We start from the raw sequence: 24,109 nt of genomic DNA, 5'->3' as shown, positions 1-24,109 counted from the left end.
CTAAATAACGTTGCTATGTCAGCCCTACAAAATGCAGAGAAGCTAAGGAAGGAGAGCTACCTCGGACAGGCCTGTGGGCCTGTTTCCCATCATCCCTGTCCCCTCTCCAGGCTGGCTGGGGAGGATGGGTGTTGGGAGCCCAGCCACATCTGGGCCCACTCAGCTTGCCTGCCTTCGAGTCGTCTCCGCCGCTCCCCCCCCCCCAGAATGAGGCTTTCACACACACACATACACACACACACACACACACAGAGCCCATGGCTTCCTTCAGCGAGTCACTCCATCTCTCCCGGGCGCCTTCCTCTTCTCCTACTGCTCTCAACAAACGCGGGGGGGGGAAAACAGAGGTGACGCCGCTCCTCCCCAGCCCAGACAAAGGAGCCAAGACAGATGGGCTCTGTAGCCCCGAGAAGCCCCGAGGCAGAGGCAGAGGCGGGTGCGCGGGGGGGGGGTTGCGCGGCCCGTCGGGCTGGCGGTGCCTGGGCGCGCATCCCCGCCGACGCTTCCTGGGGCTGCCGGCACTTTCCCCACGGTCCCTGAGCGCCCGAAAGGGCTGGTCCCTCCCCTCCCCTCCCCTCCCCGGCCTGGCCCGGCCCTTCCCTCCCTCCCTCCTTCCCTCCATCCCTCGCCGCCGGGCCGGGTTTTTGTGCTCCAGGCCGGCGGTCAGATCGCCTCCCCCCCCCCCAAGCTGGAGAAGGAAGAGCGAGGATGATGCCGCTGCTGTTGCTGCTGCTGCGCCCAGGTCGGTCAGTCAGGGGATGAATGCGGGGCCGGGGAGGTGGGGTGGGGTGGGGGATCCACCGGGTCCCTGGGTGAGCCTGACCAGCGTCTCCTCCAAGGCTCTGGATCTCTTTGGACTCTTTCCCCCCCCCCATCATCATCATCATCATCATCATCATCATCATCATCATCATCATCATCATCATCTTTACTTTCCAGCTTGGGCGTCGCGGGGATGCGCGCCCCTCTTTTGCGCTTTCCCTTCCGTGGGGCGAGAGAGGAATTCCCCCCCCCCGGTTAGGTGGATTTGCTGTCTTGTGTTTTATGGGGTGCAAGCCGGCGGGGGGGGCGACGGAGGCCAAGCCCTGGCAGAATAACGCCTCGGAGGTCCGGGGGGGGGGGGAAGAAAACGCCGCGAGCAAGGCGCGGCACCTCTGAGCATGTTCAGAGTGCTTTCTCGGGGGGGGGAACAGCCCCACAACCGCCCCGTTGTTCCCCTCGGGGTTTGCGTTCCCCGGAGCCCCTTTCTGGAGAGGCTTCCTCGGGTGGAGAGCGCTTTCCCATTGTTTGTTTGGTGGGAAAAACACGAGGAGAAATATCCTCAATAAATTGGAACATTTGGCTTCGTTGACTGGAGAAAAGAGCTTTACTTTTTTGGGGTTGATGACAAATAAATAGATGTATTTTAATGGATAGTATTTTAAGGCGGGGCTTTGTTCCGGAATGGTGGCGTGGTTACATCTGTTTAAGGCTCCCATCTCCACCTCTTCCTAGCCTTATTATGGGATGCCTCGGGTGCCGATTTTTTGGGGGTGGAAAGGTGTGATAGAAATCCAATGAGTCCGGAAAATAATAAGCAGATCCTCCCTGGCTTGCTTGAATGGCGAGGCCAGGAAATTAATCAGAAGACGGACCAGCCCCTTCCCCCCCCCCTCCGGGGGGGGTGCCCTAAATTTCTTGAGTTTTGCAAATAAACTCTCAAAGCATCCTGGCCAGGTTTGTCTTAAAAGTGTCGGTTTTGAAAGGGAAAAAAGCCCATCCGCCTTCAAGCCTCCACCGGAGGCCCATCTGTTGGATTCATCTCCCATTCCTCTCTAGCGCTATTTCAGAGATTATGGGATGATTTTGTGTTCACTTTTTTGGCGGGGGGTTTTGACAGTGCTTCCTTCTTACTCACAGGAGTAACTCATTCGCTTCCTGTTTTCTGCCACTTTCTGAAAATACCTTTGGCCAAGGGGTTCTTGACCTTTCTAAAAGGTGGGGTTTCAAACGCCCCATCTAGAATTGTTCCCTTCTGGGCCGCCCCCCCCGAACTACTGTATTTTTCGCTCCATAAGACGCACCTTTCCATAAGACGCACCAATTTTTTAGAAGAAAACAGGAAAATATAATCTGTTTTCTTCGCTCCATAAGACGCACAGACTTTCCACCCCCCCGTTTTGTGGGGGGGAAGTGCGTCTTATGGTGCGAAAAATACGGTAAGTTCTCAAAGATACTACTCTTCTCTGATCAAGGTTACCTTGCAAACAGTATGATCATAATGAACAATTAACAGCGAGATCTAATTTCTAGGCCTGTCTCCCTAACTTTGAGATGGGCAGATTTATGGCAGGGTGTGTGTGTGTGTGGGGGGGAGATTTGCTTTTATGGTGGGTGCATAAGTGGAGAGCAAAGAAAAAACACTTATATTTTCCATCACAATTGGGGACCGGGAGCGATTCTAGGAGCATAACTAGATTCTTGGCAAACAGCCCCCTGGCAGAGCAGCATTCTCCAGCAACAGAGTATTTAAGTTTCCAGGTCAAGGATGTAACAGTTATATAAATTGCTCCGGTGCACTGAGCTCATTGCAATAAAACAAAAAACACAAACAAACTGGAAAAAAGCCCCCCCTTTTTGGGGGGGGGCCTGTGCACACCCGTATGTGTCAATGCACACTAGCATGTGTGAATGTGCACATTGCCAGCTGTCAGGGGCGGCTGGAGGAGCCTCTGGGCTTCAGTTCCTGCACGCGCACGCACACCCCGACTTCCTTTCCATTTCTTCCTAGAAACGGAGGCGTGTGGTTTTGTGGTAATTGCATCTGGACCTCTGGCGATACCACACAGGACTGACAGATAATCAACAAGCGCGCGCACACACAACAACAACAACAACAATCTATTCCCCCTCCCACACTCCCCAAACCGCCAGAAAACCAAACCAAACCCACAGCGTGCATTTTTCGGGGAAACGTGGCTGCTTCTTACTTACGGGTGAGGAAATGCAACTCTGCCCCCCCCCCAAGGTGCTGCAGGCTGATAAAAAGGCTGGTTGAAGCTGAGAAACAGCACCCAGGGGTGTCTCACAGGCTTTGAACAGGTGCATGGTGGGTAAAAAATGGCAACCTTAATGGTGGCTCTGAACATGGTGAGGTGGTGATGGGGGGGCAGGGACGCTCTCTGTTGAATTTCTGCCTGTTGTGTAGCTCGGCAAGGTCCAAGGACACAGGATAGTGGGCAAATCTGTTTGAGACCTGGGAGTTTTATTTATCAAAATTCACCAGGGGACATGGGGAGACACCCTAACCCTCCCATTACAAAATGGATGCCACAGAGGAGCATTATGGGAAAAAAGAGGGAGAAGTTTGAAATTGGGGTTGCTAAGTGACGACGAAAACTTCTCTCTGGTCCCCCAGGGGAGACCAGACAACAGAAGAAACTGGGATACCCGTTTTGCGTTCTGTTGATGTTGTGACACTCAAAGGCTTCTTGAAACTTACATTTTTTCATGCCTGGGAACACATTCCTCCCCCTGCCTCAAAATTTATCCGTTTTAATTGAAAAAAAAGTTTCTAGGCCCTGTTGTTGTTGCTACTTTCCACCAGCCCTGCAGGTTTGCTTTTCAATTTTAAACCGAGATGGTTCCGGATGGAAAATTCCCTTCTTGATTTTTTGCTTGACCTGTTTTCAGAAGAATCCAGAAAACATACAGCTTCTTTTTCTTTCTTTCTTTCTTTCTTTCTTTCTTTCTTTCTTTCTTTCTTTCTTTCTTTCTTTCTTTCTTTCTTTCTTTCTTTCTTTCTTTCTTTCTTTCTTTCTTTCTTTCTTTCAATCTAACCCAGATCTTCTATTTTATGCAAATTTAATTTTTTTCTCTCCTCGGTTTCTCTTTAACTGCAGGCCGTAAATGAGAAGGCACAAGGATGACGCTTGGCATTTATTGCCCAGTGGAGTTTTGGTCCAAAGAGACCAACCAGAGTATTCCTGTGGATTTCCTTTTACCCACCGGCATCTTTTTAACCCTCCCCATTTCCTGCCATGCAACCCTACGCACCATCAAAAAGGTACGGCTTCTTTGGTTCTTCTCTGTCGGACGTGCCGGGCTCGGCGGTGGCATTCACCTGTTGCAACAAGAAAGCATCAGTAGGGTTTGGGGATGGGGGCTTGTCCTGACCTGAGAACCTGGTTCTGCTCCTAAGGTGAGGTTGAAAAGAAAATCCAGAAATCCCAGCATCAAATGGTTGGCGGCTGTGATGTGCCGTCAAGTCACCTCTGACTCATGGCGACCCTATGAATGAGCGATTGCCAAAGTGTCCTGTGCTCAACAGCCCTGCTCAGCTCTTGGGGGTTTCCTTTAGGGAGTCAGTCCATCTTGTATTGCTGTCTTCCTCTTTCCCTGCTGCCTTCAACTTTTCCCAGCCTTATTGTCTTTTCCAGGAAATCCTGCCTTCTCAGGATGTGACCAAACCAGGATAGCTTATGAAACAGGGGGAAAAAAATAGGGTTGTCACAGTGATGTTATGTGCCAAAATCATGTTCATTATGCCTACTGGTGTAACCTATTTATCTAAATTGCATACTGACCTACGTTAGTGTGTGTGCCACAGCAAATGCCTAGCCTAACTTCTTAATTTAGCAAGGGTTACACCAGTTGCAACTGGGCATCTTAAAAATATTGAGGTTTTAGCTATTACTTTTGCAAAATTTGGGTGACTAGGCAAGCTCTGTTGGGGTCGATGGTTAGGACAGAAGACAAGAAAGGAAAGTGGGAACCCAACTTGATCGTTCAGCTTAAAGTGACTTTTTCGAACAAGTGGCTGATCAGATCTCGTCCCACCCTGTCTCTCTCGCACCACAGCGAGAGGGGCTTTGGAGTCGTGCACGCATCCAATAAAACACCATTGGGTTTTCTTCGCTGCCTTGGGCCCCATTGGAGGAGAAAGGCGGGGTAAAAATATTTTAAATAAATGAATACTTTCCTTGAGTCTGAAAGAACAGGGCTTGTGGCTGAAAACTCAGCTGCTCCGCTTCGTTTCTGGCTTCTGGAAGACCAGCCGGCAAATGATTTTAGCTGAGGTTGTTTTCAAGGTGATGATTCACAAGGGGGTTTTCCTTGATGGCTTTCCTTGTGGAACATCAGAGTCAGCCTGAAGGCTACCTTTTGTCTGTGTCTGGGTATTTTAGAAGGGAAAGGAAATCGGAAAGAAAAAAAAGGGATGGATTTCTATTTCCCTTCCTTCCTTCTCTTTCGCTGGCTTCCTTCCTTCCTTCCTTCCTTCCTTCCTTCCTTCCTTCCTTCCTTCCTTCCTTCCTTCCTTCCTTCCTTCCTCCCTCCCTCCCTCCCTCCCTCCCTCCCTCTTCCTTCCTTCCTTCCTTCCTTCCTTCCTTCCTTCCTTCCTTCCTTCCTTCCTTCCTTCCTTCCTTCCTTCCTTCCTTCCTTCCTTCCTTCCTCCCTCCCTCCCTCCCTCCCTCCCTCCCTCTTCCTTCCTTCCTTCCTTCCTTCCTTCCTTCCTTCCTTCCTTCCTTCCTTCCTTCCTTCCTTCCTTCCTTCCTTCCTTCCTTCCTTCCTTCCTTCCTCCCTCCCTCCCTCCCTCCCTCCCTCCCTCTTCCTTCCTTCCTTCCTTCCTTCCTTCCTTCCTTCCTTCCTTCCTTCCTTCCTTCCTTCCTTCCTTCCTTCCTTCCTTCCTTCCTTCCTTCCTTCCTCCCTCCCTCCCTCGCTCCCTCGCTCCCTCGCTCCCTCCCTCCCTCCCTCCCTCCCTCCCTCCCTCTTCCTTCCTTCCTTCCTTCCTTCCTTCCTTCCTTCCTTCCTTCCTTCCTCCCTCCCTCCCTCCCTCCCTCCCTCCCTCCCTCCCTCCCTCCCTCTTCCTTCCTTCCTTCCTTCCTTCCTTCCTTCCTTCCTTCCTTCCTTCCTTCCTTCCTTCCTTCCTTCCTTCCTTCCTTCCTTCCTTCCTCCCTCCCTCCCTCCCTCCCTCCCTCCCTCCCTCCCTCCCTCTTCCTTCCTTCCTTCCTTCCTTCCTTCCTTCCTTCCTTCCTTCCTTCCTTCCTCCCTCCCTCCCTCCCTCCCTCCCTCCCTCCCTCCCTCCCTCCCTCTTCCTTCCTTCCTTCCTTCCTTCCTTCCTTCCTTCCTTCCTTCCTTCCTTCCTTCCTTCCTTCCTCCCTCCCTCCCTCCCTCCCTCCCTCTTCCTTCCTTCCTTCCTTCCTTCCTTCCTTCCTTCCTTCCTTCCTTCCTTCCTTCCTTCCTTCCTTCCTTCCTTCCTTCCTTCCTCCCTCCCTCCCTCGCTCCCTCGCTCCCTCCCTCCCTCCCTCCCTCCCTCCCTCCCTCCCTCCCTCCCTCTTCCTTCCTTCCTTCCTTCCTTCCTTCCTTCCTTCCTTCCTTCCTTCCTTCCTTCCTCCCTCCCTCCCTCCCTCCCTCCCTCCCTCCCTCCCTCCCTCCCTCTTCCTTCCTTCCTTCCTTCCTTCCTTCCTTCCTTCCTTCCTTCCTTCCTTCCTTCCTTCCTTCCTCCCTCGCTCCCTCCCTCCCTCCCTCCCTCCCTCCCTCCCTCCCTCCCTCTTCCTTCCTTCCTTCCTTCCTTCCTTCCTTCCTTCCTTCCTTCCTTCCTTCCTTCCTTCCTTCCTCCCTCCCTCCCTCCCTCCCTCCCTCCCTCCCTCTTCCTTCCTTCCTTCCTTCCTTCCTTCCTTCCTTCCTTCCTTCCTTCCTTCCTTCCTTCCTTCCTTCCTTCCTCGCTCCCTCCCTCCCTCCCTCTTCCTTCCTTCCTTCCTTCCTTCCTTCCTTCCTTCCTTCCCCTAAGCCCCTTCCCCAACTTTTCCAGTTTAAAGGAAAAGCTGATAGGAAGGACTCTGAGGTTCAAAAAGTTACTTGGATGGAGGATAGCTCCCAGAATCCCCTGCTTGGAAGTTATAAAAGTTGCATCCTGAAAAAATTAACTTTCCCAAGTTCTGGAAAGACGGAGAGCACCTAGCATCGGAGGAAATCGTTGTGGGTTCGAATGGCAACGCGTCTCCTCTTTTTTCAGGTGCTCTGGCAGCATGCCCAGTATGAGCCTCTTTTCCACATGCTCAGTGACCCCGAGTCGTACGTCTTCACGTGCATCAACCAGACCGCTGAGAGACAGGAGCTGGAGGACGAGCAGCGGCGCCTTTGTGACATCCAGCCCTTCCTTCCCGTCCTGCGGCTGGTGGCCCGGGAAGGGGACCGGGCGAAGAAGCTGATCAATTCCCAGGTCAGCCTCCTGATCGGCAAAGGTGAGGTTTTTCCAGTGGTCGGAGTGATCTTCTTTTGATCGGGCCCCTCTTCCTCCAGCCTGACCCTTTCCAGGTATGTCAGGCACGTAGCCACCCCAGAAAAGCCTCTGCTGCTCCTTTGAACCTCGTGGATTTACCAGGAGGCATTAAGAGGCACAGTTCTCTAGCTGAAGTGAGTACATAGAAACGCAAGTTTCCTTAATGGGATTTTAAAAGCTGGACGTAATTAGCTGTTACATATACAGCATTCAACCCCACAAATTGTATAAGGAGTATTCTGTGTTGATGCAGTGTTAAGAGGAGCAGATGATGGCCATTGAGGTTTATGACAGAAATGTTTTTAAAAATACTAGAGGAAACGTGGTTCTTTGAGACCTTGTACGAAAACAGTATTTGAGTTCTATTTTCCTGGAGAACATCCTTGTGTCCTTGTAGTTCTTTAGCCTAAATAATCCTCTTTAATACAGTTTCATCTTCATGAGGACTAGGAACTTAAGACTTGATTTTTTTTTTAAATTTAAAAAAGAGAGGCCTGATTTCATGCAAGCAAGGGTGCTATTAAATTCTGCAAACGAACCAAGTTTGGACCTCTGTGTCTGTGTATATAAAAAAATGGGATTTTTTTTTTAATTATTCAGGACTACACGAGTTCGATTCCCTCGGTGACCCGGAAGTGAATGACTTTCGCACCCAAATGCAGCAGTTCTGTGAGGAAAGAGCAGCCCGGCGCCAGCAGCTCAGCTGGAAGGCTTGGATGGAGTACAGCTTCCCGGTCCAGCTGGAACCCGTAGCTAACGGGCTCGGGAAAAAAAGCCCCCTTCAAATCCCAAACAAGAACCTTTTCGTCAATGTCAAGTTCGAATCCGGAGGGGTAAGCCCGAGTGGATTTTGAATCCGAGTAACTTTAAAGCATGGTACAGTAGGACCCCGCTATCCATGGAATCAGAATCTGCTGATTCACTTACCCACGGTTGGGAAATATGAAAAATATTAAAGGAAATACTCCAAATATATATATATATATTTCTAATGATGAAGTTGCCAGAACTGGCCACTGGAGGGAGCGAGCTATAATAGAATTGGCAATAATGGTGTTTGCTCCCTTGTCGGAACTGGAACTCAAGACCCTCATGGCACCTTGAAGACGAACAAGTTTTACGTGGCCAACATTTTCAAAAACTGCCTCCCATTTGCAAGAAATTAGGGCAAGATATATATTTTTTTGGTTCTTAGCCTTACAATATAAAGAGACATGGCACAAAAGGAGAAGAGGATGCAGAGGGAAGAGGAAAACGCAGAAGTCAGCTACAGTTTACAGGAGCTTGTGCCAAGATAAGACTAACCATGGGTGCCTGCTCTTTAAAAGAAATATGAATTGTGCTTCTTTTTAAAATTCTCTTACTTTGTCTCATGTTCTCTCTCTCTTTTTTCCTTCAGGAAAGTTTTACATTCCAAATCTCTCCTAAGGAGGTCCCAGCAACACTCATGAGCTACGCCATCAAAAAGCAAGCAACTATTTTCCGCCACCAAAAAGTGAACAGCCCAGAAGATTATGCCCTTCAAGTTAATGGGAAATATGAATATCTTTACGGGAATTATCCCTTGTATCAATTCCAGGTATGTTCAAGCCTCACCGTTTCACTCCTTCGTTAATTAATGCATTTGTTTCTTCCATTTATCCCTCTCTCTCTCCTTACATAGCAATATAAAAAAAATCCAAGACAGCCTGCTTTTAATGTTAAAATTTAAAAAAGACTGGATACAAAAGGAAAAAGGAATGAGGAGGGAAGAGGAAAACTCAACCACTAATTCTTATAAGGTTTATAAGAAACCTTAGAAGCCGGGGGGAGGGGGATGCTGGGAAGGCCAAACTCAATGGCATGGGGAAATTATCTGCATAGGTTTGGCTTGTTTTCATAGGGACTAGAAACTTGATTAAAAAAAACAAACCACACCCACGATTCTGCTGCAATTATGAAAACACTTGTTTGAGACTATAGAATGAACCTTGACCATACCCGGATTGCCTTCCTTTTAGTTTCATATAACTATTTGTAAAATGCTTTCGTCCTCTCTGGATCTTGTCCCCCCACAGTATGTCCGTCACTGCCTTCACCGTGGCCTTCTGCCCCACCTCACTATGGTTCACTCTTCCTCCATTTTGGCCTTGTGGGAAGAACAGACCAACGGGATCACTTCTCCCCCCAAAGCGGGGACCAGGCCGCCTCCGGTCCCAAAGAAAAAGGTAATGCGTAGTCTTCTCGCTGGCCTTGATGGAATTATCTCTAACGAACCAAGACGTTATGTATTTCCCCCCATCTTTGAAACTGCCTCTGTGCAGCTTCCTGCTTTTTCCCCCCCATGTTTTTCCATTTGGAATAGATACAGTTAAAACTTGCAGAAAGTTGTAAGCCTGTTCTAAAAGTAGAATCTTGAAAAGGTTTTGTTTCTTTTCCTTTTTTGAACTACAAAGCTAGATTTTTCCCCCCTGGTCACCAGAGCATTATGGGAGTTGTAGTCCAACGTATTGTTTCCCTGCTCAGCTTTATTTGTATGAGAATTGCTAGTACATTGTGGGTCGTTACTCTTCCCTTTGACTTGAAAAAAAATTAAACCTTAAGACAATTAAAAAAAAAAAGCAATTCCAGGTCTGTGAGGAATAAATAATCAGTATTTTTATTGTAAGGCAGTTGTTTTAACTTTCTTGCAGGACACGGGGTGGAAATGTTTTCTCTTTTAAATTTGTAATATAATCTATTTTATTGCGTTTATTACCCTGCCTCCCCTCCCCCCCCCGGAGGTACATAATGAAATAGGTTTTTCATAGGTCCTTCAACATGTCAACCATGAAAACTAAAATAAAGCCATAACACAGCATATGGTCTAAAACCAATAACCTCCCAGGGCTGAGAGAACACTTCAAAATCCCACATGTACCGATCTGTCTTTGGCTGAGGAATTGATGATTCAGCAATATGGGCACCAGAAGCTTTTCCTGCAGGAAGGGAAATAAGGATGGCAATTTCGTTACATAAATTTTTGAGGACAGAATGTCCCGCCTTAAGACAATCCCATTATAGAGCAATTTTTTGGGGGGGGTGCTTTGGTCCTCCAGATGTGTTTATCTGACATACTACAAAATCTAGGCTTGTCTCTTCTGTGTTCTGAAGATGCAAACATCTGGGTGGGCAGAGATACATCTCATCCCGGATATATCTCTGTCCTCTTTCACTCTGGTAGATAAAATGGTCTTTTTAAAAAATCCACCGCAGCTAAACTCGCTGGTCTCATTTCTTCCCGTTATTAGCCAACATCTGTATCTCTGTGGTCCCTTGAGCAGCCTTACTATATCGACTTGATACAGGGGAGTAAGGTGAATGCCGATGAACGGATGAAGGTAAGGGCTTTTTTCTCCCTCCCTCCCTTCCGCTTACGTTTCTGTTGGGGGGGCACCTTTTCCCCTCCTGCATCAGACTTGTTTACAGCTCAGATGTGAATATTCCCCCACCCCCACCCCGCAAGCCAACATAAGAGTTTTTCATTCACTTGTAGCTTGGTCACAGGAAATATCTCACTGCAAGCAGAAGGCGGGAGAAATGTTGATCAGCAGGGTTCAGAAGGCAAATGCTTAGAAGCTTCACACTGCCTGCGGGCACATTTTTGAATGTTTTTTTCCGTATTAATTCTTTTTTTAAAAGCAAACCGAAACATCCTGGACCAGCATCTCCCTGCTTATAGAAAGCTAGCTCTGCAAGGAATTAGAGCATTGTTCCTTGATGGGCTATGTTTCTACTTCCAGGAAGTTCAGCAATAGTATCCCTTGCCTGTAACGTGATGGTATACAGTCCTATTTTAGGATTCAACTCTTTTTACCTATGGGTAAAGGAGGCTCTAGGAATGCTTCATTCCTGTTACTAATTGTTGTATTTGAAAAGTACTCCATTGTTATTTCTTCTTAAAATCTTGGGAAAGGTAACTCATTATATTGCTTGTTACTTTTTACCTTTTAAAAAACATTTTTGTTGCTTTCTTTTTTTAATGCTATTTTAAAATGTTAAAATGCTTCGACAGATGCCTTAAAATTCTTTGGAAAGTAAGTAGAAAACATTATTTGTTATACCACCGAAGTAATTTCAACCCCACTTCCTACCCTGCATTTAAATGTCACTGTGTCATACCGTCCTTCTTCCCCTTTAGTAACTTGTATGGTTAATGAATTACGTAACAAAATGAGTTTTGTCATTGTGAGTTATTTGTAATTCATTATTGTTCGAAGTTTTTGAAAAACTTGTCGTTTTCGAAGTTGTCGCCATGTTAGTCCGTGGTAGCGCACCAGGCCAAAAATGAAAGAAAAATAAACAAATACAGAAGAGAAAAAAGCAGTGGCTCCTTGAAGACTAACTGCGAGATTTTAATGTGAGCTTTTGTGGGACATGGTCTCCTTCCTCAGATTATTTTTTATGGAACCGACCCTCCGGCTGACTCGCTCTTGGCGCCTTTTCTCTTTTCAGCTGGTGGTCCAAGCCGGTCTGTACCATGGACACGAGATGCTCTGTAAGATGGTTTCGAGCCCTGAGGTCAGTGTCTGCTCCGAGCCCGTGTGGGGACAGAGGCTTGAGTTCGAGATCAACATCTGTGACTTGCCCCGCATGGCCAGGCTCTGCTTGGCTCTCTATGCTGTTGTGGAGAAAACCAAGAAAGCCAGATCCACCAAGAAGAAGTCTAAAAAAGCGGTAAGTCTTTTTCGGCCTTCCAGAGGCCACCACTCTTTTTTTGACACTTTGCCGAAATGGCAGATTTGACCCGTTCTTGGGAAGAGTCTCCGACTCCAGATGTTGGAAGGGATAAGGTTGAAACCACACGCTCCCAAGGGAGGGAAAAAAAGGGAGCAGAGGCATGAACGTTTACAGGAAACGCTGGAGCAGAATAAATGCACGTGCCCCCCCCCACGGGGCGGCATTTTTCTGGGCTCTGTTTGCTGAGTCATCCGACAGCTCTTCTCTTAGCTGCTGAGTCATCTCTTTTCGGGACCTCAGCCAGTAAATATCTCATCATTCCTGGCTCCTTCCCCCCCCCCCCCGTGCAGGTTTTTTCTGACTGCATTTCAAGAAGGCTTGAAAGAACAGGGTGGAAAGGGGGGGGAGGCTGCCGAAAGGAAGGCCTTTTGTCATCCCTTTGAGAAAGGGTGCAAAAATCAAACAGGGCTGGATTTGTGTGTACAGTATATTTTATACAGAAGCTGGTATAAAAACAATTTTATGTCTGTGTGTATACACACACACATACAAATTGTTTTTATACCAGCTTCGGTGTAACTTTCATCTCAGTCTCACCTAAGCGGTTAAGGGATTGAACACCACTTTGGGGAAAATATACCCAATAATTATAGGACACCAGGGTTGATGTGAATTAAAAACACACACACACACTAGTAGTAGCAGCAGCAGCAGCAGAAGCAGTAGTATTGCAGTAGTAGTTGTACTACTAGTAGTGGTACTAATTGTTTTGGTGGTGGTTGTTATAGTAGCTGTAGTACTTTCACATTCCAGTCTCATCCGCATTTTAAAGGTTGAGACTGAGCTTGGAAAAATTAGGATTTCAAACTGTAAAATCTCACGGTGCAGGTTGGGTAGATTTTGAAGACATCATCAAAAAACGAATTCTCCAGTTTTGAGGCTGCAAGTTGAGCACCCAGATAAATGTCTTTAGCAGGCCAATATGTGCGGCTGCCTGTCGTAGAAATCTCTAGTCCTTGATCACAATTAATAATAACAATTGAATGCCATAAAGTCATATTCCCCCCCCCCAAATGGAGGGGGGGAATATGACTTGGAGATGCTTTCCTGATAGAGAAGACACCAAAGCGTTTCCCCTTCCCTTCTTCTTGGGGGGGGGAACCCCTGGGGACGGTGCAGTTTTTGCCCAAGGCCACCCAGGCTGGCTCTTCTCCCGGGAAGCCCAGTGGGGGGGGGGGAGAATCGAACTCCCAACTTCCGGCTCCGCAGCCAGAGACCTCAACCCGCTGAGTTCTCCAGCCAGCCTTCCGCTCCGTGGAATCGAAAAGCCGTGGCCCCCCTTCCACCGCCTGACTCTCTCTCTCTTCTCCGCCTGCTCCCCCAACGGCAGGATTGCCCCATTGCCTGGGTCAACGTCATGCTGTTTGACTTCCAAGACCAGCTGAAGGCTGGGGAGTGCTCCCTCCCCATGTGGTCCTCGTTTCCCGGTGAGTGGAGGGGGTGTCCTCAATGTGCCTTTCAACATAGAGGCAAAAGTGGGGGGGGGGACACCGCCCCGTGTTTATTCGGACAACAGCCGTGAGCCCTGTGTTTGCGTTTTCCTCCTTTTTTTAAACACACAAACTTGTGCTTATCAGGTTTTATAGAACCGGGTGGCGTCACAAAAGAGCACCAATATTTAAAATATTAGGATCCGAAGAAGTGGTTTTTCATCCACCGAAGCACGTGATCCTATGGGTTTTTTTTTTAATTCCGTGGAAACAGATGAACACAGCCCTGAAAATTTACTCCAAGGCTTCACTTCTAAATTACTATTATTTCTTTTGCCCTCTGTTTAAAGTCGATTGTGTTGTTTGTTCAAAGTGGGGGAAAAAAAACCCTAGTGTGCTTGTAGGCCGGAATATAACGAGGGGGAGGACTTTGTGATGTATCGATTCTGCCACAGGATGGCACCGACTTCATTGTGGAAACTTTGCTCCCCGTTTGCTTTCCCAGATGACAGAGGAGAGCTTTTGAACCCCATGGGGACCGTCCAGACCAATCCTAATACCGAAAGCGCAGCAGCTTTGGTCATCCGTTTCCCGAGCATTTCATCCTACCCGGTGTATTATCCATCCTTCGAACAGGTATGAAGAGGATGATTTGTCTGGCCGAGGAACATCTTTAGTTCCTTCAGATGTCGGCGGGCTGTAACTCCGATCCTTGTAGCTCAAACACCCTTTGCTAGTGTTGTATAGGAATCTGCCATATTCAGAGAAAGTCCATTGAGTTTAGTATTTCCAGCTCTGACAGGCAGCAGTGGCCTTCCCTGGTCTCAGGTATACATACCGTAATTTATTTTTCTCCCTAGCCCTATCGGGCCATTTATGGGTCTCCAAACCTGGTTTGAACCAGGCCTGACCCTTCTTAGCTTCCAAAATCTGCCCCAATTGGCTGCGTTTGCTAAATGTGGAAGTCTTTAATTAAAGGGTGAATTTTTTTGCTGGTTGGAAACGAGGAGGATTGTGCCATTCAGCATACAGATGTGCCCCGCTGGACAATTACCCTGCTCTACGACGAATCCGCTTAACACTGAAGTTTTTGCGATCACTTCACGATGTTTAGATGGGTTTTTTTCGCTTGGCGATGATCCGTTGGGTTTCAAAATGGCCGCCGGCTGAAGAAAATGGCTCCCCGCTGTGTCAGGGACAGATTCCTCGCATTACAGGCACCAAAAAATGGCCGCCGTATGGAGGATCTTTGCTCGACGAGCAGGTATTCAACCCATTGGAACGCATTGAAGGGTTTTCAATGCGTTTCAATGGGTTTTTTATTTCGTTTGACGACAATTTCGCTCTACAGCGATTTCGCTGGAATGAATTTATGTCGTCAAGTGAGGCACCACTGTATTTGGAAGCTCCCAGGGAAGGCCTGTTCTCAAAAATATGAGGCGATGTGGAGGTTATTTTTTCGAAATAATCTCCCAAGGGGGTTAGCTACTGGATAGCAGAACTTAGAAAGACCCATCTGAATCTTCCAACTCACTGCTGATAACTTGACTTATGACCACCTTTCCAGACCTGTTTAAATCAGAATGTTATTCCAAAATCCTGAGGACTAGGAACTTCACTTCTTTTTAGCTCAGGGTTATTATGAGAGCATGCTGTTTGTTGTAAGCAGATGTTCGAGACTGGTTTGAACAGAGAATAACCCCTGCCTGAAATCTGGGTGGGCGGCTCTTAGGCCGTGTGGACTGAAGATGTGACTCAGGAATAAACAACTTCCTTTACTTATTTCCAGACTGATCAGGGGAGGGGCGAGCCTGTGCGTGGATCAACAAACGGGCAACCCTTGTTCAGAGGGCTGCTTCTCAGTTGGGTCTTTTCTGTGTTTCAGATCCTGGAGCAAGGAAGGAACGAACCCTCTCCCAGCTATGGGTTGGAAGACCCAGAAGAGGTGACGCGTTCTTATGTATCATCGAGTGGCTTCCGCCCCCACCTCCCAGCGACCCTATGAACGAGGGACCTCCAAAATACCTTATTATTAGCAGCCCTGCTCTGCTCTTGCAAACCCAAAGTCGTGGCTTCCTTTGTGGCCTCAGTCCATCTCACATTTGGGTGTCCTCTCTTCCTGCCGCCTTCAAGAGTGGAAGAGAGGCTCGGAGCTCAGTCTTTGGAAATCTTAATGCCTTTTAGCATTTTATATGCTGTATGTAGTTCGACCCTTCCATTATTATTATTTAAGGACAGGATAGTTATAGAATTCCCTCAGCACAGAATTGCTTAACTAGACAACTTCTGAAGGAAAAGAACCTGTTTTTGGTTGTTGTTGTTTTTTGTCTTTGTCATGGGAACTGTTCTCCTGTGCTTACCCTCCTGCGCAGATGCAACAGCTGCGGGAGATCCTGGAACGCAGATCCCATACCGAGCTGTATGAGCATGAGAAGGACCTCATGTGGAAGATGAGGCAACAGATCCGAGACCACTACCCCGGGGCGCTGGCAAAGCTGCTGGTGGTCACCAAGTGGAATAAACACGAAGACGTTGCTCAGGTGAGAGGGGTCTCAGTTGGAACCTCCGGGGCTAGTCCTTAGGTGTCTTAAGCAGGTCGGTGCATCATGAGGACTAGAAAACCTAGCTTCAAACAAATTCCGCGAAGGTGCCAAACTGCAGAGGATGCAAAGGGAGGCTTCTGTAGGTAGAAATCAGGAACGGCGGACACCCAACCGGTAAGATGCTTCCAGTTCCGGCAGATCCTCATCCCTTTGTTTACAGATGATTCACTTGCTTCAATCGTGGCCTGAACTGCCGGTTCTCAGTGCCCTTGAGCTGCTAGATTTCAGCTTCCCCGACCGCTACGTGGGTTCCTTTACAGTCAACTCGCTGAAAAAGCTGACGTGAGTAAAACGCGGCGAGCGTTTTGAGTGGGCCCCATCGGGCAGGCGGTAGGGGAGATGATGAAGGGGGTGCGTGTGTCACACAGGGGTTATAGAGCATTGGCTGGAGAGGCGAGAGAGATCTGAGTTCGAGTCCTCGCTAGGCTGTGACGTCAATGGGCAACCTTCAGCCAGACCTACTCTTTTCTTCCCCCAACCTACGTCGCAGGGTTTGCCGTGATGATAAAAGTGGAGCAAAGAGCTATTGAGCTTACGGAAGGAAAAGTCGTATCAAACAAGGCCACGTAATTAAAAAAAAACAAACCAACCCACAATTGTACACAATCCGGAGCTCCTTATATCATGGTTAATTGAGGGGTGGCCGAGCTCTAATACAGATACAATGATTTAATAAGTATTTTTTTTAAAAAAGATCTATTATTCAGTTGGACAACAGCTCCCATTATCCCCAGTCTGGGGAGTGGGGGTTTGGCTAAAACCAGTCCTCCTGCCATCGGCTCATGTGCCCTTCTTTAATTCTCCTGCTGTAGAGATGCTGAGCTGTTTCAGTACCTCCTGCAGCTGGTCCAGGTGCTGAAATACGAATCGTATTTCGACTGTGAATTGACCAGGTTCCTCTTGGACCGGGCCTTGTCGAATCGCAAAATAGGCCACTTCCTTTTCTGGCACCTCAGGTAAGAGAAAAGCTTCCGGGGCAACGAGGCTGACCCTTCTTGGCCCCGATTAAAACACGTGCAGAGTTTCAATCCCACCCAATAGTTCCTCGCCCTCGCAGACAAAGCTTGGGAATCGCACCTCCATAAAGAAAAGACCACGCACTGTCCTTCCGCCTGTCTTGTTCGTCCTCTTAGGTCCTAAGGTACACTGCCATGGACTCTGGAGACTCCTTCCTTTACAACAGGCCCAGTCATTTCTCACAACTGGGGTCTCCGCATCTTGTGAAGACTTCAGATTTCAGAATTCTTCGCTCCTTGGTCCTACAAGGTGGAGCGGAAGTCCAATAATGCCTGGGAATGATCGTAATAGCTATGAGCAGGCTGCGTTAATTCGATTTTTAAGCCGTTTAAAAACCAAAGTAGACATAGCGATAAAGAAATGGCTTCTTTTTTCTTGGTCCATTTATACCTACTAATAGCAAGAGGGGAGCCTCCGACCCACAGCACTCTGATCAAAACTGCTCTCCCTGGAATTGTATTTTATTTTATTTTCCTCCCCAAACAAAACAGGAAGTCGTACATTCTAACTCCCCATTTACTTTGCCCCTAAACTGATGGCCATTTTCTGGCCGCCATCTTTCCCCCTGAACAAGGAAAAGTTGATCTAGCCTTCTCCTTTAGGCTCATTTTTTTTACCCCCCGCAACTTTCCTTCTCTCTTTGACCCACGTCTTGAAGATCAGAAATGCACGTGCCTTCTGTCTCCGTAAAGTTTGGTTTGATCCTGGAAGCTTATTGCCGAGGCAGCATCCACCACATGAAAGCGCTGATGAAACAGGTAAGGGCGGGTTTGGGGCTGTAACGAGGCGGATTCCAAGCTCCCCAGCCTCTTAATAATTAGACCCTAAGCTACACTGCCATGAGTGGTGGAGGCTCTTTCTAACCGCCCCGTCGTTCTCACCTGGGTGTCTCCCCCTCACACTGGAGAGGGTTTTCCTACTTCCTCCATGCTTACGGGTGTGTGCGCATGTGCACCAATTGACCAATTTTTTTTCTATGTGCCGTGGATTTCCAGATCGAAGCCCTCAACAAGATGAAAGCCTTGAGCGACATCATCAAAGCCAGCGCCCAGAAGAACACCAAGCCTCAAACTAAGGAGTTTATGCACACCTGTATGCGCCAAGAGACTTACCTCGAAGCCCTCTCCAACCTCCAGTCCCCCTTAAACCCCAGCGTCATTCTGGCCAAAGTGAGGTGAGGGGGGCTGCCTTGCACCCGGGAGGTGGGGATGATGATGGTGGATGCTTCCCTGTTTCTGGCAGAGCCGTCGCTGGTGGGGTTTTTTTGGAGGGGGTTTCCATCTGATGGGGTGTATTAATGGGTTACTCCTCCACAAAAAACAGGACCCCCCTAATCTGCGGATCCATATCCACTGATTCATTTATCCACTGCCTGAAAATACTAAATGACGCCCCCCTGAAATATGTATTGACACGTATATCCAGAGTTTATTTACCAAAACTGGCCACTAGAGGAAGCCGGACACCATTGTAGTGCCTTTGATAGGTCTGTCTTCTTCAGCGTCCGCAGGGGTGGGGTGGAAGGGGAACCCGATCCCCTATGGATACCGCTGTTTCACTGTGCTTTGTAATCCTGAGGCAGAGGATGCTGGGTTTCATGGCTCAGTATTCTGACTCCCAGTATTTTATTGTTGTGAAAGGAAAAAAAAATCCTTTATTTGCATCATGGTTCACCTGCAAGCCAAAACTTGTGTTTCTGGATGGACTGAGACCTTATTTTAAATAAGACTGGTGTTTGTGTTTGACTTCCAGCGTGGACCTTTGCACTTTCATGGACTCAAAGATGAAGCCCCTGTGGATCGTTTTTAATAACGAGGAGATGGGGGGAAGCACCGTGGGTGTCATCTTCAAGAACGGAGATGGTAAGCGTCTCTCTTCCCCCCCCCCGCCGGTGGAGGGAGGGGGCTTGGTCTGAACCTCTCGTATGGGCCCAAGTGCTTCACACGGTCCCTTTATAGCTGGAAAAGCTCTCATTTATTTCTCTCTCTCTCTCCCCCCACCCAATTATCTGGAAAAGTTTTGTGCACTTTGGTATGACTTCCGCGTGTAGGGTGCAGGCGCTCGGTGGGGGAGCCTTCGAAAGCCATCCCTGGAGGAAAGCCGGCCGGTTTTGAGCAGAATTTCGAAGGAACGTGTTAACCATTAAAAAAAAAACACGAAGGAAAAAAGACTGTGTGGATGTCATGCAAAAGTTCACATATAATGATGGGCAATATCCTTGTTGGATGACCAAACCGTCGCAAACCGGCCAGCTTTTGGTTCCCACAGAACTCTTCCACAAGCTGGGCATGGGAGAAAGCTTTGGGGTAGCTTTGGGGAAAAGAAACAGAGAAATTCCCCCCCCCCCATCATTTTGGCCAGAGGTTCACAGGCCAGCTTTTTTGGTCTTCGTGTGGATTTCGTGAGCGTGGCTGTTTCAGGCCCCCATCTTGCACTCGCTGGCTGGTGGGTTTAATGCGTCATAACTACATCCAGCTGCAACCCAATGACTTTCAAAGTTGATTAATCAATTAAAATCTATCCGTGGGACAAATGCCTGTTTTCAAAGGGGCAAAGGGAAACACGTGGTTTCTTTGTTCAAGCCCCCCCACAGGCTTTCCTAAGAGGGCTTTCAGACCTGCAAAATCAGCTTTTTTCTCCGCAGTCAGTGGGGGCACCTTCGTACCCAAATATGCGAAGCGATCGCCTCCGTGTGGACTTGGCCCCCCCCCCCAAAAAACAGGCCAAGGCAAAAGTTGCCGTCTTAATGTCATTGTGTCTCTGATCAGACAGAGAAAAGCTGAGTTTATAAATAAAGGGTGAAATGGGCTTGCCTTTCATTATCGTTACAGACCTTCGTCAGGATATGTTGACCCTGCAAATGATCCAGCTCATGGATATCTTGTGGAAGAAAGAAGGCCTAGACCTGAGGTGGGTTGGTCGTCTTGGGACAGGTCAGGAACTAGGCGCCAGTTAGAGGAACCTACCCCAAAGAGAGGTGGGAAAGCTTTGGCCCCTGGGTCTTGGAGAGGGTCAATTTAACACTAAACATTTCTGTTTAATGTTAAATTGACCCTCTCCTGGACCCAGTGGGGGGGGGGGAGAGTGGTAGAACCGAGCACTCCCAGGCGGGTGTCTGAACATTCCGTCACCTGACATGGGCAGCCAATCCCTCTTCAGCAGGCCTTATAAAGGTGTAACCCTCGTCTTTTGAACTGATTGTCTTTTGCAGAATAAGACTCCTTCAGCTTCCTGCTCGGCTTCTTACGATTTTCTCCCTTGGGTCTCGGCCCATGACTTGCCTTTATTTAAAAGGTTAATTTATGTTATTTGATCTTGTTTTAAAACTGAACCTATCTTGAGGCTCCCCAGCGACCTGGTGTACAATATATGCAAAATAAAATGAAAATAAAATGCATTCATTCACCTTCCTCTGAGCCCCGTTTGCGCCTTCAGATCTGGATTCCCTATCCTGTCTTGAGCCATACCTCTGACTTCGGCTCCTTGGGGCCACCCGCCTTCTTAATGAGTCTTGGTGGGGTCCCATCTGCCTCTCTGTCTTCCACAGAATGACCCCTTATGGCTGCCTTTCCACGGGAGACAAGACGGGGCTGATCGAGGTGGTCATGAACTCGGACACCATCGCCAACATCCAACTCAACAAAAGCAATATGGCGGCCACCGCCGCCTTCAACAAGGATGCCCTTTTGAACTGGCTAAAATCCAAGAATCCTGGGTAGGTTCTCAGACGGCTTGTAGGCTTTTCTGGGGCTTATCCTCCTCCTCCGTGGGCCTACTGTTTTGCAGTCTCGGCAAAGATGACTGTGCTGGAAGGGGCCACCGTGGAGCAGGCCCCTCCCTAGCTGATTCCTGCCATGTGGTCTTCAGAGGAGTTAAAATGGGGTGCAGATTTATTCTGTGCTTTTCTCCCCGGTCTTTCGTAGCGAGGCTCTTGACCGAGCCATCGAGGAATTCACGCTCTCCTGCGCCGGATACTGCGTGGCCACGTACGTGCTGGGGATCGGTGACCGTCACAGTGACAACATCATGATCCGGGAGAACGGCCAGGTACGGAGGGATCGGGGCCAAGTAGAACCTGGAGTGCCTTTGTGGGAGTGACACCACGGTGTCTTTAACCTTTGAACCCACCCTGTGCAGGTGTGTCCTTCCAGAGGTTATGGGATGGCCATTCCCATCAGCCAGACCTTCCCCTCCTGGCCACTAAAACTTGCCCAGGAAACACCACATTGCGCTGTGTTTTAAGTTTGAACTGTACTTGGAAACAGAGAGGAGATATAAAATCTGCATGGATTCGGCATTTGCCAGTCTTCTGGCTGTTCCTCAAGGATGATCAGATATAGAATGAAAAAGATAAAATAGCCTTTTAAAAAAAATAAAAGCAGAAACAATTATGCAGAACGACCTAGATCTTTGTGTAGTTTACAAAGGTCTGGCAGAACATGTCGCCTTATTTTTAAAAACATGAAAACCCAGCAGAAAATGCTGCCTTGTAAGAGGCTTTCTTAGTTTTCCTGGCCATTTTTAAAGAAGGTGGCTCAAATGAAAAAAATCTGGGCGGAAGCCAAAATAGCTCTTAAGCGATGGGCACGTTATCCATACTCAACCCCCTCCTAATGTTGCTTTTTAGCTGTTCCACATTGATTTCGGCCACTTCCTGGGAAACTTCAAGACGAAATTCGGAATCAACCGTGAGCGGGTTCCTTTCATCTTGACGTATGATTTTGTCCACGTGATCCAGCAAGGGAAAACAAACAACAGCGAGAAGTTTGAACGGTAAGCGTTCGGCTCTCGAGTCCTTCTTTTGCCGAGTTTGAGTGACGGACAGCGCTATAGTTCCCAGCGCCGTTTCCCTTTTGACGCTCGCTCGCCTCTCCCACAGATTCCGAGGGTACTGTGAAACAGCCTACATGATCCTGCGGTGCCACGGCCTCCTCTTCCTGCACCTCTTTGCACTAATGAAAGCAGCTGGACTGCCGGAACTGAGCTGTTCCAAAGACATCCAGTACCTTAAGGTGAGAAACAGAGAGAGAGAAATGGGGACGAAAAATGCCAGCGGTGGACAGTTACTTGCCTACGCAGGCATTTACATATGTCTCGGTTCATTTCTCTTTGGTCTTGAGCTTCTGATTTAAAATATCTGAGCTCCGGAAGGTTTTAACTGAGGATTTAATATGCTGTGTAGTAAGGTTGGCATTTTAATGTTTTTCGAAGCAGTTCGAACCTTAGAAAGCCTTTCCACACTGTTTCAAGATAATTGTAAAATTTAAGAAGCGGTACAGAACTTGGAGCAAAGAATCATAATCCCACATGCACCCACCCACCCAAGAGCAGCATTAATACCTGCACCGATTAAATTACAGCTCTTCAAACTGTGGGGGGCAAATACGTGCTACCATCGTCTCCAGAGGTGCTGGGGCTGGATTTGCCAGCCCCTGTACACAGTGCATGCCATCCACAAACCTATGCCTCTCTAGACAAGGCACACCTTCGCCCTTCCTTTTCTCTAACTTAAGCCTCCCACCACCTCCCTTTAGGACTCGCTGGCCTTAGGGAAGACCGACGAAGAGGCCAGGAAACAATTCCAGCTCAAGTTTAACGAAGCCTTGCGGGAAAGCTGGAAAACCAAAGTGAACTGGCTGGCCCACAATGTTTCCAAAGACAATCGGCAGTAGCTGAGCCCCTTCGTCCTGCAGAGGGATGGTTTGAAGACAGGTTTACCTCTCTCTTTTTTGCCTGTTAGCCTGAAGCGGCCAGGTGGGGAGCTTCTCCTCTGCTGGGAGGCAACCCGTAACGCCCACCCGACTGCAGAGGATAGTGTTCCGAGACGGTGCCCTGGAATGTCTTTTTGCTCGGAGCTGCGAGTTCGGGACAGGGTCGGCCCTTGGCCTGGCTACCTACGCAGGAAGAAAGAGAGCTAACAGAACAGTTGGTTCGCCCTTTGTCTGCAGCCGCCTGCTTTTGAAGAATGACTTTCTGCGGTGTGTATGTGAAATGTTTTATAGCGATAGAGTGGACGTGTTTGATGTTTGTTTGCTGGTCGTGTGGAAAACCTCCAGGCCCAAAAAAAGAGCCGGTCTCTTTAAAGCAGAGGTTGTCAACCCGTGGTCTGCGGCCCGGTGCTGGTCCATGGCCTGAGCTGGACCGGGGCGCAGAGACAGACCTCCTGCCCCTCCTCCCCACAGCTGTTTTGCACACGCGCGTGCGTCCCAGCGTGAGCACTCCTCCACCTTCCTCCGAGGCTCAGCCGGTCCGCGGTCCCAAAAAAGTTGGGGACCGCTGCTTTAAAGGACAGAAAAAGGAGGATTTGTAATGGTACCTGTGTTCGTCTTTCATATTTCTTTCTAAAATTAGCCAGAAATGATACAGATACTGTGTGAGTTCACTGTTATGACTCGTGGTTGTCACTCAAGAGATCGGTCAAAAAGCAGACAAACCACATTGCCCATAGCTACTGAGACCTGGAACCAAACAAGTCTTAAAAGCCAAAATCTGCCAGTTGTGCTGAACGACAACTCCCGTGAGCTCCCCAAGAGATTAGGAACGCCAGCATACATTGATTGCCGTTTGAAAAGTAGACACCTTTCCTCTTTAAAACTACCTCCTGGACTCTCGTCTCTGTATGCTTTTTCGCTGCATTTTTGTAGCGTCAGAATTCCCCCCAAAGTTGTTCCTGCCTGTTCAGGGGAGAATCTGTAAACACAAACATCCGTAAAGCGTTTTAGTAGAAGTGTGTAACTTGAATTTGCTCAGCCAGGTCACAGTGGTGGTGGTGGGGGAGGTTTCCAGTTGACAATGTTTTAGTCGCCACTTAAAGGCTGGACAGATTTTCTTTTAAGGTTCATAGCACGAAACAGTCAAAAGGTAAAATGGGACAGATGTCAAAAGTTTTCGCTAGATTTCTGGACATGCCAGGATGGGAGATACAGATTATCAGAAGTAGCTGTCTTTTCGTGTTATCCGATAGGCCAAGATCACAACGGACTCACTTGGGAGCTACAATCGGTGCTTTACAAAGCAGAAGTATGGTCAGTTTTTTTAAA

At 48.3% G+C, this 24,109-nt stretch overlaps 1 protein-coding gene across 2 annotated transcripts; it reads left to right on the top strand.

Moving 5' to 3' along the window:
* Positions 1-608: 608 nt before the first annotated feature.
* Positions 609-23,128, top strand: PIK3CD (phosphatidylinositol-4,5-bisphosphate 3-kinase catalytic subunit delta). 2 transcript variants are annotated; one of them, XM_072977576.2, is made up of 23 exons: positions 609-742; positions 3,882-4,045; positions 6,995-7,223; positions 7,862-8,094; positions 8,661-8,840; positions 9,319-9,468; positions 10,531-10,620; positions 11,735-11,956; positions 13,350-13,446; positions 13,955-14,085; positions 15,335-15,394; positions 15,822-15,989; positions 16,213-16,334; positions 16,865-17,008; positions 17,728-17,827; positions 18,065-18,243; positions 18,822-18,931; positions 19,901-19,979; positions 20,617-20,784; positions 20,993-21,116; positions 21,697-21,842; positions 21,949-22,081; positions 22,604-23,128. In XM_072977576.2, the coding sequence occupies exons 2-23, from the start codon at positions 3,905-3,907 to the stop codon at positions 22,739-22,741; spliced, it is 3,144 nt and encodes a 1,047-aa protein (XP_072833677.2). In that variant the 5' UTR covers positions 609-742; positions 3,882-3,904; the 3' UTR covers positions 22,742-23,128. The 2 variants fall into 2 exon arrangements, with proteins under 2 accessions (XP_072833677.2, XP_072833678.2); XM_072977577.2 differs by having other exon boundaries at positions 22,810-23,011.
* Positions 23,129-24,109: the final 981 nt, after the last annotated feature.

The sequence above is a fragment of the Pogona vitticeps genome, chromosome 7 (genome assembly GCF_051106095.1).
Source record: "Pogona vitticeps strain Pit_001003342236 chromosome 7, PviZW2.1, whole genome shotgun sequence".
NCBI lineage: Eukaryota > Metazoa > Chordata > Lepidosauria > Squamata > Agamidae > Pogona > Pogona vitticeps.
This window is presented reverse-complemented; position numbering and strand designations above follow the sequence as displayed.